Source organism: Lithobates pipiens, unplaced genomic scaffold (genome assembly GCF_037356315.1).
Source record: "Lithobates pipiens isolate NorthernLeopardFrog02 unplaced genomic scaffold, aLitPip1_a1.2 Scaffold_8, whole genome shotgun sequence".
Taxonomy (NCBI): Eukaryota; Metazoa; Chordata; class Amphibia; order Anura; family Ranidae; genus Lithobates; species Lithobates pipiens.
This window is the reverse complement of record NW_027507903.1, coordinates 595,266,479-595,283,403: the sequence shown is the minus strand read 5'-3', so window position 1 is coordinate 595,283,403 and position 16,925 is coordinate 595,266,479. Positions and strand designations below refer to the sequence as shown.

At 40.5% G+C, this 16,925-nt stretch overlaps 1 protein-coding gene across 1 annotated transcript in view; it reads left to right on the top strand.

The window, feature by feature from the left end:
• Positions 1 to 16,925, top strand: part of LOC143961250 (complement C3-like) — a 351,241-nt gene that overhangs the window by 312,328 nt on the left and 21,988 nt on the right. The window contains exons 33-35 of the mRNA XM_077470486.1: positions 3,075 to 3,126; positions 6,342 to 6,429; positions 12,653 to 12,742. Of these exons, the coding sequence (XP_077326612.1) occupies positions 3,075 to 3,126; positions 6,342 to 6,429; positions 12,653 to 12,742 (230 nt within the window). The remainder of the gene's footprint in view (positions 1 to 3,074; positions 3,127 to 6,341; positions 6,430 to 12,652; positions 12,743 to 16,925) is intronic.

The window sequence follows — 16,925 nt, the reverse complement described above, 5'->3', positions numbered from 1 at the left end:
CCCTAAATATCTTTAAACAAATCACAACTAAACGTAACAAATTAGACGCTCTACTAACATTTAAACCAGAGAAAGCTCTCCATTTGTCAAAAGCCAAATTCCTACTTTCCAGTAACTCCTACTCTACAATGTTTGCCTGTAAACTTAATCAATCTATAAAACCTACCCATATATACAAACTTAAAAATAACACAAATCAGTTGGTCACACACCCTCAGGAGATACTCTCAATATTTAAAAAAATTTACTCTGACCTTCTTTCATCGCCTAATCTCCCACTCCCTCCCTCCTCACTTTCCTGGTTGAATAATATCCCTTTCCCCCAATTAAATGCTCGGAAGATGAACTAGTTCAAATTATTAAATCCCTTAAAAAAAACTCAGCTCCAGGCCCTGACGGTTTTACGTCACTATATTACAAACAATATCAACAACTTCTAATTCCCCACCTTATTAAAGTATTCAATAAGATCCTAAAAGGTGAACAATTCCCAGAGGAAATATTATTAGCCAATATGTCACTCATTCCAAAACCAAATAAAGATCACACACTACCACAAAACTACAGACCAATCTCGGTTATAAACAACGATCTGAAGATTTTCAGTAGACTCCTTGCCAGTAAACTTTCCTCAATCATTCCCACACTTATTTCCCCCTCAATCTGGCTTTATCCCGGGAAGACAAATTACTGATAATATCAGACTAGTCACAAACATTATACAGGATGCAAACCTATGCTCTAGACCCCTTTTAATGCTGAGCCTGCATATTAATAAGGCATTTGACAGTGTCTCCTGGAAATTTTTAGATCTAATCCTTCTGAGATATGGCTTCGATGGAGCGTTTGTGCACGCCTTTCATGCACTTTACCATAACCCCTCCACTAGAATAAGAATTCCAGGCTGCAACTCAGATTTTTTCAAAATTAGTAGAGGAACACGTCAGGGATGCCCCCTTTCCCCACTATTATTTGCACTAGCGATTGAACCATTAGCTACAGCTACCCTTCTACATGACGGTATTAAGGGTTACTCCACAACACATAATACATATAAACTAAGCATGTACGCAGACGACATGTTAATTTTCCTCTCCCAACCTCTGGAAGCGTTACCCAACCTTTTACAAACTCTTAATATTTTCTCATCTCTATCAGGTTTAACAGTTAATGTTTCTAAATCGTTGGGTATGCCAATAAATATCCCAACCTCAAACCTGGAAGACCCTACTTACCTCGTTCAATTTTTCCTATTCTTTAGATTCTCTCCCCTACCTAGGTATTCACCTTACTCCTAATTTTCTTGATTTAGGGACTAAAAATTACATTTCAATGATACATAAGCTGAGAGCAACATTAAAAATGTGGAAATCATATAAAATTTCATTCTTGGGCAGGATAACAGCAATTAAAATGACGCTACTCCCAAAAATTCTATATTTATTTAGGGCTCTCCCTATCAGACTTAATAAAGCACTGATTACAAAATTCCAATCCGATATTAATAAATTCATTTGGTCAGACTCTCACCCGCGCCTATCAAAATTAATTCTATATAGATCCTAAAGACAAGGAGGACTGGGCCTCCCTGATTTCTGGTTATGTTACTTGTCAGCCAGATTAACCCAAAGAAAACGCGGCTTTATCTCTGAAGTATACTTCAACCTATCCAATACTACAGACATAAAAAAGCTCCCATACATGATTAAGTGGGAACAAGAGACAAATTTCTCGTACACTACAGTTAATTGGGGTGTCTGTATAAACAATTTACATAAATGCACTAAATCTGTTGCCATTAAAGAAACGGCCTTAAAATTGTTTACTAGATGGTACTACACCCCAATTAAACTCCACACCATCTTCCCTACCTCCTCCCCCACATGCTTTAGAGAATGCCACTCCATAGGATCTTTTTCACATATCTTTTGGGCTTGTGATAAGATCACCCATATATGGAAACAATTAGAAAAGTTCGCTTCCAAAATCTCAAATAAAAACATAGTTTTATCCTTACACAATTGCCTCCTCTTCTCTCTCATTACAGATCTCCCCACCCATAATATGAGATTAATCCATACTATATGTGTAGCAGTCCACTGGTTAATTGCATATCACTGGAAATCATCTACAGTTCCACTAATACATCTCAAGACGAGGATTCTGAACATTAACTTAATGGAGAAAATATTTCATTCTGTTCAAAACACTATGCATATATACAATAAAAAATAGGATCCCTGGTTTGAATATAGAAATTAGTTTTTAAACCCTGAATAATGCTCCCATATCTAGTCTTCAAAATTAGCTGCTTACCTTTATAACGAAAGTTTTACCCCCAAAAGAACTAAAAAAATAAAAAAAATAAAAAATAAAAATAAAAGAACTCGTCCTTTTTTTTTTATTATTGTCAATGAAAGTTATTTATACCACATATGTATGTTATATGCTCAAGTGAATATTGGACTTTCTGCGATCTGATTTATACTACTGTACTACATATTTCGTACCATCTTTTGTACCAAATAAAAAAGTTTGTAAACAAAAAAATAAATAATTGTAGCGATAGTTAGCGCAATCCATATTACATGCATATTTCATATTAAATTTGTCTACTCACATAGTGACGTTTATACCTGATTGCAGCAAACTAACATATAATCTGTTGAAACCTTTTGTGCCGGTAATTCGTTGCTTTTTCAATACTGGTCACTAGTCTTTTGTCCACTGGTTGGCTTTTTTGGGACATGGCTTCAACAGTTTAGCTCCTTTCTAAGGTTAACTTGAGCACATAGTTACAGCTTGTACTTTCAGAATAGTCATTTTGTAGCCAATGTAATAAAAAATACCTAAAAAATAAAAGCATCTAATAAATATGTCTACAATTTATGTTTATTTATAACGTAGCCTTTTCAGAATTCAATAATGGCTTCTCAATATGAATATATTTTTTAAATGTCACTTTTTGTTTGTAAATTGTTATCAAATTCATTCAATTATTATTTGAATATCTCCCCCCCTCCTTCTTTTATATGTTGATATAATTTACACAATGCACTTTTGTTCTTTTACAGTTAAAAGACCAGATAACGCCTTGGGGACAATGTCTGTTGAGATCTGTTTCAGGTAAGCTATCTCTTTTAAACAGACAATTGGTAGACTTGCCCCTCATCAGTGTTTTGCTAGAGGATGGTCATTCACAATTTCATAGCATAGAACCAGGCTTTGGGCCTTAACAGACCAGTTAAGAATTAAAGAAGAATGCATTGTCAGTGAGTACAATTTTTAGGTGGGTATTGCAGTTTTTACATTTAAGGTCCATTTAAATGTTTGCATTGTGGTAACACACATTACATGCATCAATGCCTTCCAGAATATTTCATTCTAATTAGTACCTCAAAACACAGAATCGCAAAACAAATTAGACAAAATAGTTGTTTTTTTTTCAGGATTTTCGATCATGTTTTGTTTAATAAAAAAAATAATCCCCAGTGGTGATTAAATACCAGCAAAATAAAGCTCTAAAAAAAATTATGAAAAATGTCACATGAGTACAGTGTTACATAACCGCGCAATTGTCATTCAAAGTGCAACAGCACTGAAAGTTGAAAATTAGCCTGGTAAGGAAGGGAGTAAAAGTGTCCGGTGTCCGGTATTGAGCAAGTTCTTGAACTGTTCTTGAGCCTGGTCTGAAGTGGGGTGAAGCGGTGCATGGTGGTACATGGCATATCAGAAGAAGCAAGGGCGCTACGAAAGGTTTACTCTGCATGAATTGGAGTCAGAGAGGAGTTGCTATGGGTAACAATGAATTGGTGGGAGGTGTAGAGCAGACGGTCAATAAGCATGCCACCTGGCAGTTGACAGGTCCTCCGGTAGTGAGGGGGTCAGTGTACTGGCTCCCTCACTAGCGGTTGGTTCCCAAGAAGCAATGGGGAACCGAACCCATGGTACAGAGACCCCATGTAAAACAAAACCAGAGAAATTCCCCACTCAACTTACCGAATGTGACCAGCCTGCTAACCAACTGAATTGTCCTATCTAACAGTATGTGTTAACAACAATTGTTTAGTTTGCACACATTTGCCCAAATACATGCATAAGCTAAAGAGCCCCATCAAGGCACCCCAATATTTTCTGTAGTCTCTCTAAACTCTAAATTTGAGAGCCTACACAGGGGATGCACAGTTAGAATTAGGACTACAGAAAATATTGGGGTACCTTGACAGGGGTCTGTAGCTTATGCATGTATTTGCAAACATGTGCAAACTCAACCCCTGTTTTTAAGGCATACTGTTAGACAGGACAATTTAGCATTTCCCTTCCATGTGATCTTTGCTGGAAATACCAGTTATAGGAGAGGGCATGGCTATTTGTTTGTACTGTAGAGACCTCATGTATCTGGCTGCATGGTACAGGAGAGCTGTAGGAGTTAAAGTGGAGCATGCATGAGGTCTGCACTAGTGCTCGGAGTGAGGTGGCAGAGGTACAATGGACTGGTGGAGAGGGTATAGGCTCAGCAGTGTCTGTCCTAAATGCAACTTACACAAGGAAGGTGTGTAGTAACATGGGACAACACGTTTTGCTGAGAAACTCTGTATATTTATCTGCTGCACAGTGTACAGCTCATCTCTAAGCCGGGGTACCGCCATAATGGGGACTTTCACATGAACGCAGCACCACCTGGTCCCGGGCATTGATGATCGTGCACACAAGAGGTACCTCCACATGCAGGGTAGGCCCCGCCTACTGTACATGCTCTGCAGAAACTGAAACACAGACGTGTTATGAATTCCCTCTGCTCTGATCAGCAGGGGATCAGCAGATAGATCCCGGCTGATGAAAATTAAGTCTGCCCAGTGTGATAGGGGCCTAACAGATAAGGACAACAAAGTATATTTGTCTGGTAAACAACATTCCGTTTTGATTAGTGTATTTCCTAAACAAATTACATTTGTTTCATCAAGCCAAGACCCTTTCAAGACAATAGGACAATTGCATAGAATTAGCCAATTGTTTATATACTGTAAATTATTGGTTAAAAGAATAGATATTTGCAATTGTTCCTATTATGAACAGACCGCCTCAGACGACGTCCTATAACGGAAAGTGTAAGGCGGAGCTTGGTACACATCCACGTCACTTCCGGTTGCAGAGCTCCGGTTAGTGGAACGCACGTCAGTTTGAAGCTCCTATACTGCAACCAAGCTATGCTAGCTCACACACCTGACTGTGTCAAGTTGTGTTTTTAAACTTACATTTTTGATAAAATCACCCGAATTTACACTCCAAGTACCCACCTCTTTTCTCCATGAGGATGACCTGTGGTTTACCATAGAGGAGATAACTACTGCAACTTAATCTATTGGGAATGGCTTACCCCAAGAGGGGCACAAGGATCATAATACCCCATCACAGCTGAGCTAAGGAGGATGTGAATGCGCTGAGGACTACCACTACACAGCAGTGGTCCCAAAAATGTGTCAAAATTGTCTGATGTGTCCGCCATAATGTCGCAGGCTTGATAAAAATCGCAGATCGCTGCCACTACTAGTAAAAGTAAAAAAAATTTTTAATGAAAAATATGTAGAAGAATACATAACAGCCTAAAATGAGGGAAAAATCATTTTTTTATATATTTTTGGGGGATATTTATTATAGCAAAAAGTAAAAAATATTGCGTTTTTTTCAAAATTGTTGCTCTTGTCGCAATTATAGCGCAAAAAATAAAAACGCAGAGGCGATCAAATACGACAAAAAGAAAGCTCTATTTGTGGGGAAAAAAGGATGTCAATTTTGTTTGGGTACAACGTCACACGACACAATTGTCAGTTAAAGCGAATCGCAAAAAGTGCTCTGGTCAGGAAGGGGATAAAATCTGCCAGGGCTGAAGCGGTTAAATCCAAACATTGCTAGAAGCCTGGCCTTGCTTCCCAACACAGGAGAACACATCTTCAATGGTTAGAGACACTTTTCAGAAGAATAGTTTGACCTTATCATCTGTCTAAACTTTCATACCAATGGACAAGATGGAGACTTCAATTTCACAAATATTAATTCCTAGTAAAATGTCAAAATTCTACTTCTATTACAATGCTATAATAATTGGCACCGCATTATCAGCACTAAAAATGCTGTACCAAAAGGATCCCGAAACAAAAGACTAACCTCATTCAACAACAGGTTAGTGCAATGTTCTGCATCCCATAACAGCCAATCAGCTTTCAGTTTACGGTAGGCTTTTTAGTTAAGTGATTGTTTGGGTCATTATACTTTGCATTTATTAGTTCCATTGTTCTTTGCTCCATCCTATGAAATCAGGCATATGATGTTCTCTTTCTCAGGTACCGTGGAGACAAAGACCTTACCATGTCTATAGTGGATGTGACCATGATGACGGGATACTCTCCAGATGTTGATGACTTAAAGCGGGTGAGCACTGAAGAACACCTGGTCCACCTATTATATTACTCAAAAGAAAGAACTATATATAAAAATATTTACACTCTCCGGCCACTGTATTAGGTACACCTTGTCAGTACCGAGTTTTTCAGAACTCCCTTAATTCTTCATGGAATAGATTCAACAAGGTGTTGGAAACATTCCTCAGATTTTGGTCCATATTGACATCACGCAGTTGCTGCAGATTTGTCAGCTGCACATCCATGATGTGAATCTCCCAAAGGTGTTCTATTACAGTGGTCATCAACCCTGTCCTCAGGGCCCACTAACAGGCCAGGTTTTATGTATTACCTTTGGGGAGATGCAGACTAGAATACAGCAATCACTGAGCAGCAAATGATATCACTTGTGATGTATTTCAGTTATCTTGCAAACCTGGCCTGTTAGTGGGCCCTGGGGACAGGGTAGATGACCACTGCTCTATTGGATTGAGATCTGGTGACTGTTGAGGCCATTGGAGTGCAGGGAGCTCAGTGTCATGTTCAAGAAACCAGTGGTGAGATGATTGGAGCTTTGTGACATGGTGCATTATCCTGCTGGAAGGAGCCATCAGAAGATGGGGACACTGTAGTCATAAAGGGATTGGCATGGTCAGCAATAATACTCAGGTAGGCCATGGCATTTAAACGATGCTCACTTGGTACTAAGGGGTCCAAATTGTGCCAAGAAAATATCCCCCCACACCATTACACCACCACCACCAGTCTGAACCATTGATACAAGCAGGATGGATCCATGTTTTCATATTTACATCAAAAACCATCTGAAAGTTGCAGCTGAAATCAAGACTCATCAGACCAAGCAACCTTCTTCCAATCTTCTATTGTCCAATTTTGGTGAGCCTGTGTGAATTGTAGTCTGAGTTTCCTGCTCTTAGCTGACAGAAGTGGCACCTGGTGTGGTCTTCTGCTGCTGTAGCCCATCTGCTTCAAGGTTCGATGTGTTGTGCATTCAGAGATGTTATTCTGCCTACCTTGGTTGTAACGAGTGGTTATTTGAGTTACTGTTGCCTTTCTATCATCTTAAACTGGTCTGCCCATTCTCCTCTGACCTCAACAAGACATTTTCCTCCACACAACTTGCCCGCTCACTGGATATTTTCTCTTTTTTGGACCATTCTCTGTAAACCTGAGAGATGGTTGTGTGTGAAAATCCCAGTAGATCAGCAGTTTTTGAAATACCGACCAGCTCGTCTGGCACCAATAACCATTCCATGTTCAAAGTCACTTAAATCCCCTTTCTTACCCATTGAGTTGCTGCCATGTGATTGGCTGATTAGCAATTTATGTTACCAAGCAATTGAACAGGTGTACCTAATAAAGTGACTGGTGAGTGTATATAAAATCTATATTAGAATAGATAGTAAGCTCTAACGAGCAGGTCCCTCTGGTTCCTCCTGTATTGAATTGTATTGTAACTGTACTGTCTTCCCGAATGTTGTAAATCGCTGTGCAAACTGTTGGCGCTATATAAATCCTGTATAATAATATATAAAGCTATACTGTTTGATTTGCATAAATAGTATATGACATATTTACACAATAGACTTAAACTGCCCACAGGTGGATCAAAATGCGACCAGTTCAGCAGTGTCTGGCTGAATTTCGATCCATGTATAGACAATATGGGGGAGATTTACTGAAACTGGTGCATATAGAATTTGGTGCAGCTCTGCATAGCAACCAATCCGTTTTATTTTCAAATCTTAATGGAATAAGCTGAAGTTAGAAGCTGATTGGTAGACATGTGCAATTTGTTTAGTTCCGAATCCATTTTTTAATGAATTTTGTCAAATTTATTCATTTCTGAAATTTGAAATTTAGAATTTAGAATTTTCAAATTTCCGAATTGTCAAAATTCTAAATTTCGGAAATTCTAAATTTAAAAAAATTGGAAATTTGAAAATCCAAAAATAAGAATGAAAGTCTGAACATTCAAAAGAAGGAAAATCTGAAAATTCGAAAATCTGAAATAATAACTAATAATTAATATTAAATTATAGGTATTAGAATTTCCTTTCAAATTTGGCTGTTAGTGAACGTATTTGAACAAATTATCTGAAATAACGAATTCTGCATCTAAACAAATGGAATGTAACATTTTACTTTAATAAATAACAAAAATAATAATTCGGCATTCGTTATTTCGGATAATTCGTAACCTCAGATAAATTTGCATTTGTTACGTTCACAAACAGCCAAATTTGAAAGGAAATTCCAATAGCTTTAATTTAATGATAAGTTATTATTATTTATTATTTGAAATTTTACTGATTTTCTTTCTTTTTTTTAAATTTTCGGATTTTCAGATTTCTGAGTTTCCAGATCTCCAAATTTCCAAATTTTAAAATTTCCAAAAAAAAGCAAAAAAACTAATGAAAAAAAAATATACACATTTTTTGTCAGTGCACAGGTCTACGTGATTGGTTACTCTGCACAGCTGCACCAGATTCTGTGTGCACCAGTTGAGTTTATCTCGGTTCACACCTAAATCGGCCATGGATCGCACACAAACGCTATGTCTCCCCGTTCTCCGTTTCAGGGGTGGTTCAGGGCCAAATCTGTGCCTGAATTCAGCCCTGAAATGGAGCCAAAGACGCACAGTGCCCTCCGCAGCCGATCCATAAAGAGCTGGTCATTCTCCTGCTATGAGATTTGGATGCAGGGAAACTGGCATCCAATTCACATAGTTGTGAACCCAGTCTAAACCTCCCCCTGTGATTGTACAGAAGTTGATCTACTGATAGACTGCTGTACAACCGCTTTGCTGGAAAACTTCTGCTGACGTTGGAAATGTTTCCCCGCTGTTAAAATACAATAGCTCAGTGGTAGGATTTCCCCATTTACCGAATCAGGTCCGTTTTTTTTTTTTTTTTTGTTCTACCCACTGGTTTCTCAAAAAAAAAACGGACCCATCAATGGCCATATTTAGGCTGATCATAGACGGATTATACTGTATGTAGCACGCACGCACACACACACACACACACACACACAAACACACACACATGACACTCCAAAGGCAGGATATGATGTTCATAGGTAGAGGTGGGCTAACATTTCACCCCAGGGCCATAGCTAAAATGGAGGACCAACAAAGGAAATTTATTGCACAACGGTTAACCCTTTCGCTGCCATGGCCGTTTTTACGTTTTTTGCACACATTTAAAAAATCATTTTAGGCCTGAAGACTACACAAAACCCCAAATATTATTTATTTTCTGAAAGCAGAAACCCTAGAGAATAAAATAGCAGTAGTTCCACATTTTTATGTTGCATGATATTGACACAAAGGTCTAGGAAACACAATGTTTCAGTAAGAAAACACATCAACATGAATTTTAGGGCAAACAAACCCAATAAATTACCCACATTTTTGTAAAATATAAAAGACGAGGGTGCGCTGAGTAAATAGATACACAACATGCCAAATCCTAAAAAAATCATTTGTGCCCATGAAATAGCATCAAACTTCAGTACCCTATATATTCTATAGGCAACACTTCAAAAGCCCCCTATAGGTATCGGTTTAGTGTTACAGAGGTCTGATGATAGAATTATTGCTCTCACTCTGGCGATATGAACGACCCTGCGTGTCTCCCCTGTAAAGACCCTAAAAGACCCTGCATGTCTCCCCTGTATTTCACTGAATGTTTTGCAATGCAGATCGCATGTCAAAATATCCTAAACTGGCAAAGCGAGCTGGGGACACCGAGAACGTGACCCAGAAGTGACGTCAGATGTCGCTTTCCGGGGTCACTGCAAGAAGGAGAGCAGACGTGTGTCCGTTCTTCCCTTCTCCTCCTCCCACCTCCACCCAACATGACTGTGCCATGCTTTCCGATGGGCAAGTGGAGGCTGGTAAGCACTCATATGTTAGGTCCATACGACGTAAGGACCCAGCAGCAAAAGGGTTAAAGTCGTGAGGGTTAGGGGTCTCAGATACCATAGCAGATCACTTCAGATCCAGATCAATTTTCAGCTTCTCAGTATCAGAACCTTTAAGCCAACCCAGCAAGACTGTAAGCATATTCCTAAATTCAGTGCATCCTACAAGTGGGTCACCAGGCCCTGCAACAGCCCAGCCTTCTTCCTGGCTTTCTTCAGCAAAGGGTCTTCTCCTTGGCACAGCTTCAGGACCATTTCAGCAGACCTTAGGGCCCCAAAAGAGGCTATTGGGCTTAGCAGCAGAGCTCCTTCCAGTAGCATCTCCCTATACCTCAGCCCAGGGGAACAGAGTGAGCCCATGGCCTGTCCCAGATATTTATGAACTTGTGACAGTGAGAAATCACAACGCTGTTGAGTTTAGGGAAGACCAAGTGAAGAACTATACAATTAGTCTTGGCTGACTACCACCCAGTGAAAACCAAAATTTAGGCTAGTAGCCCCTGTTTAGGACAAGTGGGCTATATGTATAACCACTTAAGCCCTGGACCAATTTGCAGCCAAAGGACCAAGCCCCTTTTGCGATTCGGCACTGCTTTGCCTTAACTGACAATTGCGCGGTCGTGCGACGTGGATCCCAAACAAAATTGGCGTCCTTTTTTTCCCACAAATAGAGCTCTCTCTTGGTGGTATTTGATCACCTCTGTGGTTCTTTATTTTTTGCGCTATAAACAAAAATAGAGCGACAATTTTGAAAAAAATGCTATATTTTTTACTTTTTGCTATAATAAATATCCCCCGAAAATATATATAAAAAAATTTTTTTTTCCTCAGTTTAGGCCGATACGTATTCTTCTACATATTTTTGGTAAAAAAAAAATCGCAAATTAGCGATTATTGATTGGTTTACGCAAAAGTTATAGCGTTAACAAAATATGGGATAGTTTTATGGCATTTTTATACATTTTTTTTTTTACTAGTAATGGCGACGATCTGCAATTTTTATTGTGACTGCGACATTATGGCGGACACATCGGACATTTTTGACACATTTTTGGGACCATTGTCATTTATACAGCAATCCATGCTAGCAATGCACTGATTCCTGTGTAAATGACAATGGCAGTGAAGGAGTTAACCACTAGGGGCAGTGTAGGTGTTATGTATGACGTTATGAGTTTTTTATTGTAGGGGGGCGTGGCCTGGCATGTGACATCACTGATCGTCTTTCCCTATAAAAGGGAACAGACGATCGGTGACAGCCACAGTAGGAAGCACGGGGAGAGGTTTGTTTACACAGACCTCTCCTCGTTCTTCAGCTCTGTGACCCGATCGCGGGACACCAGCCACGATCGGGTCCGCTGGTCCCGTGGCCACGGTCACGGAGCTCAGGACCGGGTCGGGAGTGCGCCACCACGGCTGGGCACTTAAAGAGCAACGTACCGGTACGTGCTTGTCCCCAGCCGTGCCATTCTGCCGACGTTTATGTGCAGGAGGTGGTCCTTAAGTGGATAATTACAAACAAATTCCACAATTTAATTATTTATTTACCTGAGGACAAATTCCATTCCTAGGGATCAGAGGAACTGCACAGGGGACAAATCACCATCCTTTATTCTTCCATGTAGATTCATCATGGATCGGAGGAACCACTCAAAGGATAGATCCTCATACTTCACTTTTCTATGTTGAATCATGTAGAATCCTTCATAAAAGCCATACTTTAGCTTCTATGAATAAAACATGATCTACGAGTGGAGGAGGTGGAGGAGGCACTCTTGATAAGAACAGGTCACAGGTCCGTTTGCTCCAATAACCCCCGCCATAACCAAAAGATTACAGCGGTGGGGGTAAAAGGGGATCAAAGGAAGAGGATTCCAATGAATGCAGGAGCCAGCAGCACAAGGCCACATCAGAATAATGTCCCTTGCACTGATTTTAACTAAATTTAGGCTTTGATTTCCATTTGTAGCTTACATTTACATTTGTAGCTTACATTAAAAAATGCCTGTGTCATCATGAGGGTCTTTGTTCAGGTACTTCCTGTGATAGTCTGCCTCCATTGTCACATAGGCTTCCAGTGAAGGCTACACATGGCCATAGTCATTGTGCTGGCATATTCCATCTTTGCCATGGTCTCTTACCTTTTTGGTGATCGATTTCCTGTGCAGTGATGTCATATACTGTCTTGTCCAATTAGATGACATTTCAGGTTTACCTTAGAAGCACATCAATAATTTTTTTTTTCCTTTCGGATTGTAATGATATTTGTTGAACGGTTTTCTAATGAATGGTTTATAATACCGCAGCTTCAAAATGGAGTGGACCGATACATTTCACAATTTGAGATCAACAAAGGAGCAAGTGATAAAGGCACTCTCATCATATACCTGGACAAGGTAAGATGAAGCCAGAACTTCATCCACTGGACCATGTTGGAAATTACTATCCATTAACTTATGTATGTGTATGGATTAACGACTCTTTAAAAACCTTTTTCTATGTATTATATTCAAATATTAACTATATTGTCAAAAGTAATGTAACGCCCGCCTTTACACGAGCATGAACTTTAATCGCATTCCAGTCTTAGTCCGCATGGTTCAACATTGAGTTGGCCCAAGCTTTGCAGCTATAACAGCTTCAACTCTTCTGGGAAGGCTGTCCACAAGGTTTAGGAGTATTTTATACTATTCTTTTCTATTCTATTCTTCTCTATTCTCTTCTTTTCTATTCTAATTGAAATTTATTCTATTTGAAATTCTAATTTCAGAAGATGGTTATATTCTTTCTATTTTATTCGATTATATTCTTTTTCATTCCATTCTATTCTATTTTAATATATTCCTTTATTTTCTATACTATTTTGCACAGTTTTACTCTATTTGTTTATATTCTATTTATTTTATATTCTGTTCTTTTATTTTCTATCAATTCTATCCCTTTAGAGTCAAAGAAATGGGTAGGAGTTCCCTCCTATAAAAGGATTAGGATTTTCAGGGATATGAGGCTGCCACTGAGGTGCGCACACAGACACATCTTACATACAAAAATTAATTTTATTATAGTATAAACATCAATACTTATTCATAATCAACAAAGAATTTCTTGAGCATAGAGTTGGTCAACGTTTCGCAGAGCTAAATCCCTGCTTCTTCAGGGAAACTCACTGTGCATCTAAGCTTTGAATTCAAAAAGATATAATTACGATCGCACAAATAGTTTTTTCTTTCATTTTACAATAGCAAAAACAGAAAAAAATTCAACAAAACAATTGACATCAATAGTGTGCTCACCAATTTCATTAAACAATGGCCGTGCATAATCTCCAACATTGAAAGAGGCAGGACTGGGCCCCAACCCTATATTCGCCCTGATGGGGCCTGGAAGGATATATGGGAGCCTTGGGGTGCCTGTATGCCTGGTGGGGGTCACTATTAATATGTATGGTGGGGGGGCTCCATTGGAAGGTGGATACCTTTGATGTTATGATAGTGTGGATTTGTCTGTGGATGGTGCTAGCTATCTTACATCTGGCCCCTTGTTGGAACGTGCTGTGGGTTTGGATGTTGGTTGTGTGTGTTGTTTCCTTTTGGGGGGGGGGGGGGGTTATGTATGTAGGTGTCTTGATTCAGGAGTTGTTCATATGGCTGGGATGAATGGGATGCTGGACTCTTGCTCCAGTGGCATGGTTGTGTGGCGGGGCTATGTGGACATGTGGCTCTGGGTCTACCATGTCTCCATCCGATATGTATGTGGGGCAATATCAATTATATGATATTATTGAATAGGTTGTGGATACACTGTTGGACTGGAGATTGAGCCCTACACTTAATATGTGTGGATGAGTCTGTGACTTATACCCCATATATAAGTTGAGGAGAAATACCAAGCAAGTATGGATATAAAAGAAAGGTCTATGTGGGCTGGATATACATTCTGTGTGAATGTTATTTCAGTAAATGTTAAAATTGATGACAGGTTTCCTGTTTTTTAACTTCCTAGACCTGCCAAAATTGTCTATCTGTCCAAGGTGTGGTCCGGTGACTGCCAGACTGTTCCCACAGGTTCTGACACCATGGAATATGGGGTTGGGGACCAGTCCTGCTTCTTTGATGTAATATTTTTTGTAGATTTTTTTTTCTGTTTTTGTAAATTGTCATTGTAAAATGAAAGTAAAAACTTTGAACATAATTATATCATTTTGAATTTAAAGATTAGATGCATAGTGAGTTTCCCTGAAGAACCAGGGATTGAGAACGTGTTGGCCAACTCAATGCTCAAGAAATTCTTTGTTGATTATGAACAAGTATTTCAGCCAATGTGCCATATGTTAATCATACATCAATGTATTTTTATGATGGTTTTATTGATGTTTATACTATAATAAAATTAAATTTTGTATATAAATTGTGTCTGTGTGCTCACCTCAGTTGACAGCCTCATACCCCTGAAAATCCTAATCCTTTTATGGTAGGGAACTCCTACCCATTTTCTTTGACTCTACTTAACTACTGGGATGTGGATGTGATTGGCTGTCCCTAGAACTGGTCAAGCTTCAACTAACAACTATTCCATCCCTTTATTTTCTATTCAATTTTTTCTATTTTTTTAAATTTGTATTTTGTTCTGTTTTATTCTAATATCTATTATTTTATTTCCTATTCTATTATTTTGTATTCTTTTCCTTATTTTCTATTTTATTCTCTTTGGAAATTCTAATTTGAATTTGAGTCGAAAATGATTCAAATTAAATTTTAAAATGATTCAAATTTGCTTCAAAAACTATTAAAATTAAAATGTTTTAATTTGGATTTGTTTAAATTTATGACTATACATCAGAATTTCCAAATAACAAAAGATGTATCTGAATTTCCATGACACCCTGCAGAGTCTTTCCTCGCTCTTTTGGATTGACTGATGTTGGTGGTCATTCAGCCCAAAAGACATCTTGTGGCAAAAGAAAAGGAACTGTAGGGGTAATTTATCCTTGAGTTGGCAGATAAAAACAAAATAAAATTAGAAGATATACTTACCTTACCCCCAGCTTCCATCTGTAGTTCTTAATGCCGCATACACACGTAGCCGACTATCCGACGGACTTAGTCTGGCGAACTTCCCGCCAGACTGTCCGTCGGACTTTCCGAACGAGCTACTTGCCCACACACGGCGCTTTTTCAGTGGACTAATACGGCGTACTGAGTCCGCCGTACTATCCGCCCTACTTTTGAAATGAACGGACTCGCTCACACACGCGGAGGAAAGTCCACTAATTTCGAGCGCGTCTCCAGGTAGGCGGGGCCCGTGAAGGAGACGTCGCTGCCCCCCCCACCTGGTATGGACTTAAAGGGGAACCCCAACGGCGAAAAAAATCGGTGCGGGGGTCCCCCCAGGTCCACATCAGACCCTTGTCCGAGCACGCTACCCGGCCGGCCAGGAAAGGGGGGACGAGCGAGCGCCACCAGGCCAGGTGCCCTCAACATGGGGGGTGCCTTGGGGAAGGGGGGCCGCGCTGCCCCCCCATCCCAAAGGACCTTGTCCCCATGTTGATGAGGACAAGGGCCTCTTCCCGACAACCCTGGCCATTGGTTGTTCGGGTCTGCGGGCGGGGGGCTTATCAGAATCCGGGGGCCCCCCACCGTATGTGATTGAGTATGGGGTACAATGTACCCCTACCCATTCACCCGGAGGAGCCCGGCTTTCTTCCTCACCGCCGGCCTCTTCTTCCGACTTGGGGGGTCTTGTCCCCCTCTTCGGTTCTTCTGCTGAGCCACCGCGCCTTCTTGTAGCTCTTTTACAGGCAGTGGCCCCCCTCTTCGGTCTTCTGTCGCCGCCACCGCCGCTGCCTTCTGTTCTTCTTCTTCTTCTCCTTCTTCTCCTGGAGATGTTGACTCGACGCTCTCTCCGGCCGCAATGCCAGGGACGCGCTGCGCGGCGACTTATATAGGGACAAGGGGCGGGGTCATCGGTTGATGTCACATGGGTTGATGTCACATGGTGACCCCGCCCCCTTACGATGTCACAGTCCCAGAGGATTCTGGGACTGTCGCCATGTGACATCAACCCATGTGACATCAACCCATGTGACATCAACCGATGACCTCGCCCCTTGTCCCTATATAAGTCGCCGCACAGCGCGTCCCTGGCATTGCGGCCGGAGAGAGCATTGAGTCAACATCTCCAGGAGAAGGAGAAGAAGAAAAAGAAGAAGAATGGAAGGCGGCGGCGACAGAAGACCGGGCCACCGCCTGTAAAAGAGCTATAAGAAGGCGCGGTGGCCCGGCAGAAGAACCGAAGAGGGGGACAAGACCCCCGAAGTCGGAAGAAGAGGCCGGCGGCGAGGAAGTAAGCCGGACTCCTCCGCTAGCAAAAGAGCTACACGAAGATAGCGGTGGCCCGGCAGAAGAACCGAAGAGGGGGACGAGACCCTCGAAGTCGGAAGAAGAGGCGGAGAGGAAGAAAGCCGGGCTCCTCCGCTAGTAAAAGAGCTAGAAGAAGATAGCGGAGGAGTCCGGCGAGAAGACCCCCGAAGATGGAAGACCCCCGGAGCTGTGCAATAAACGATTTTTATCTTGTGTGTTG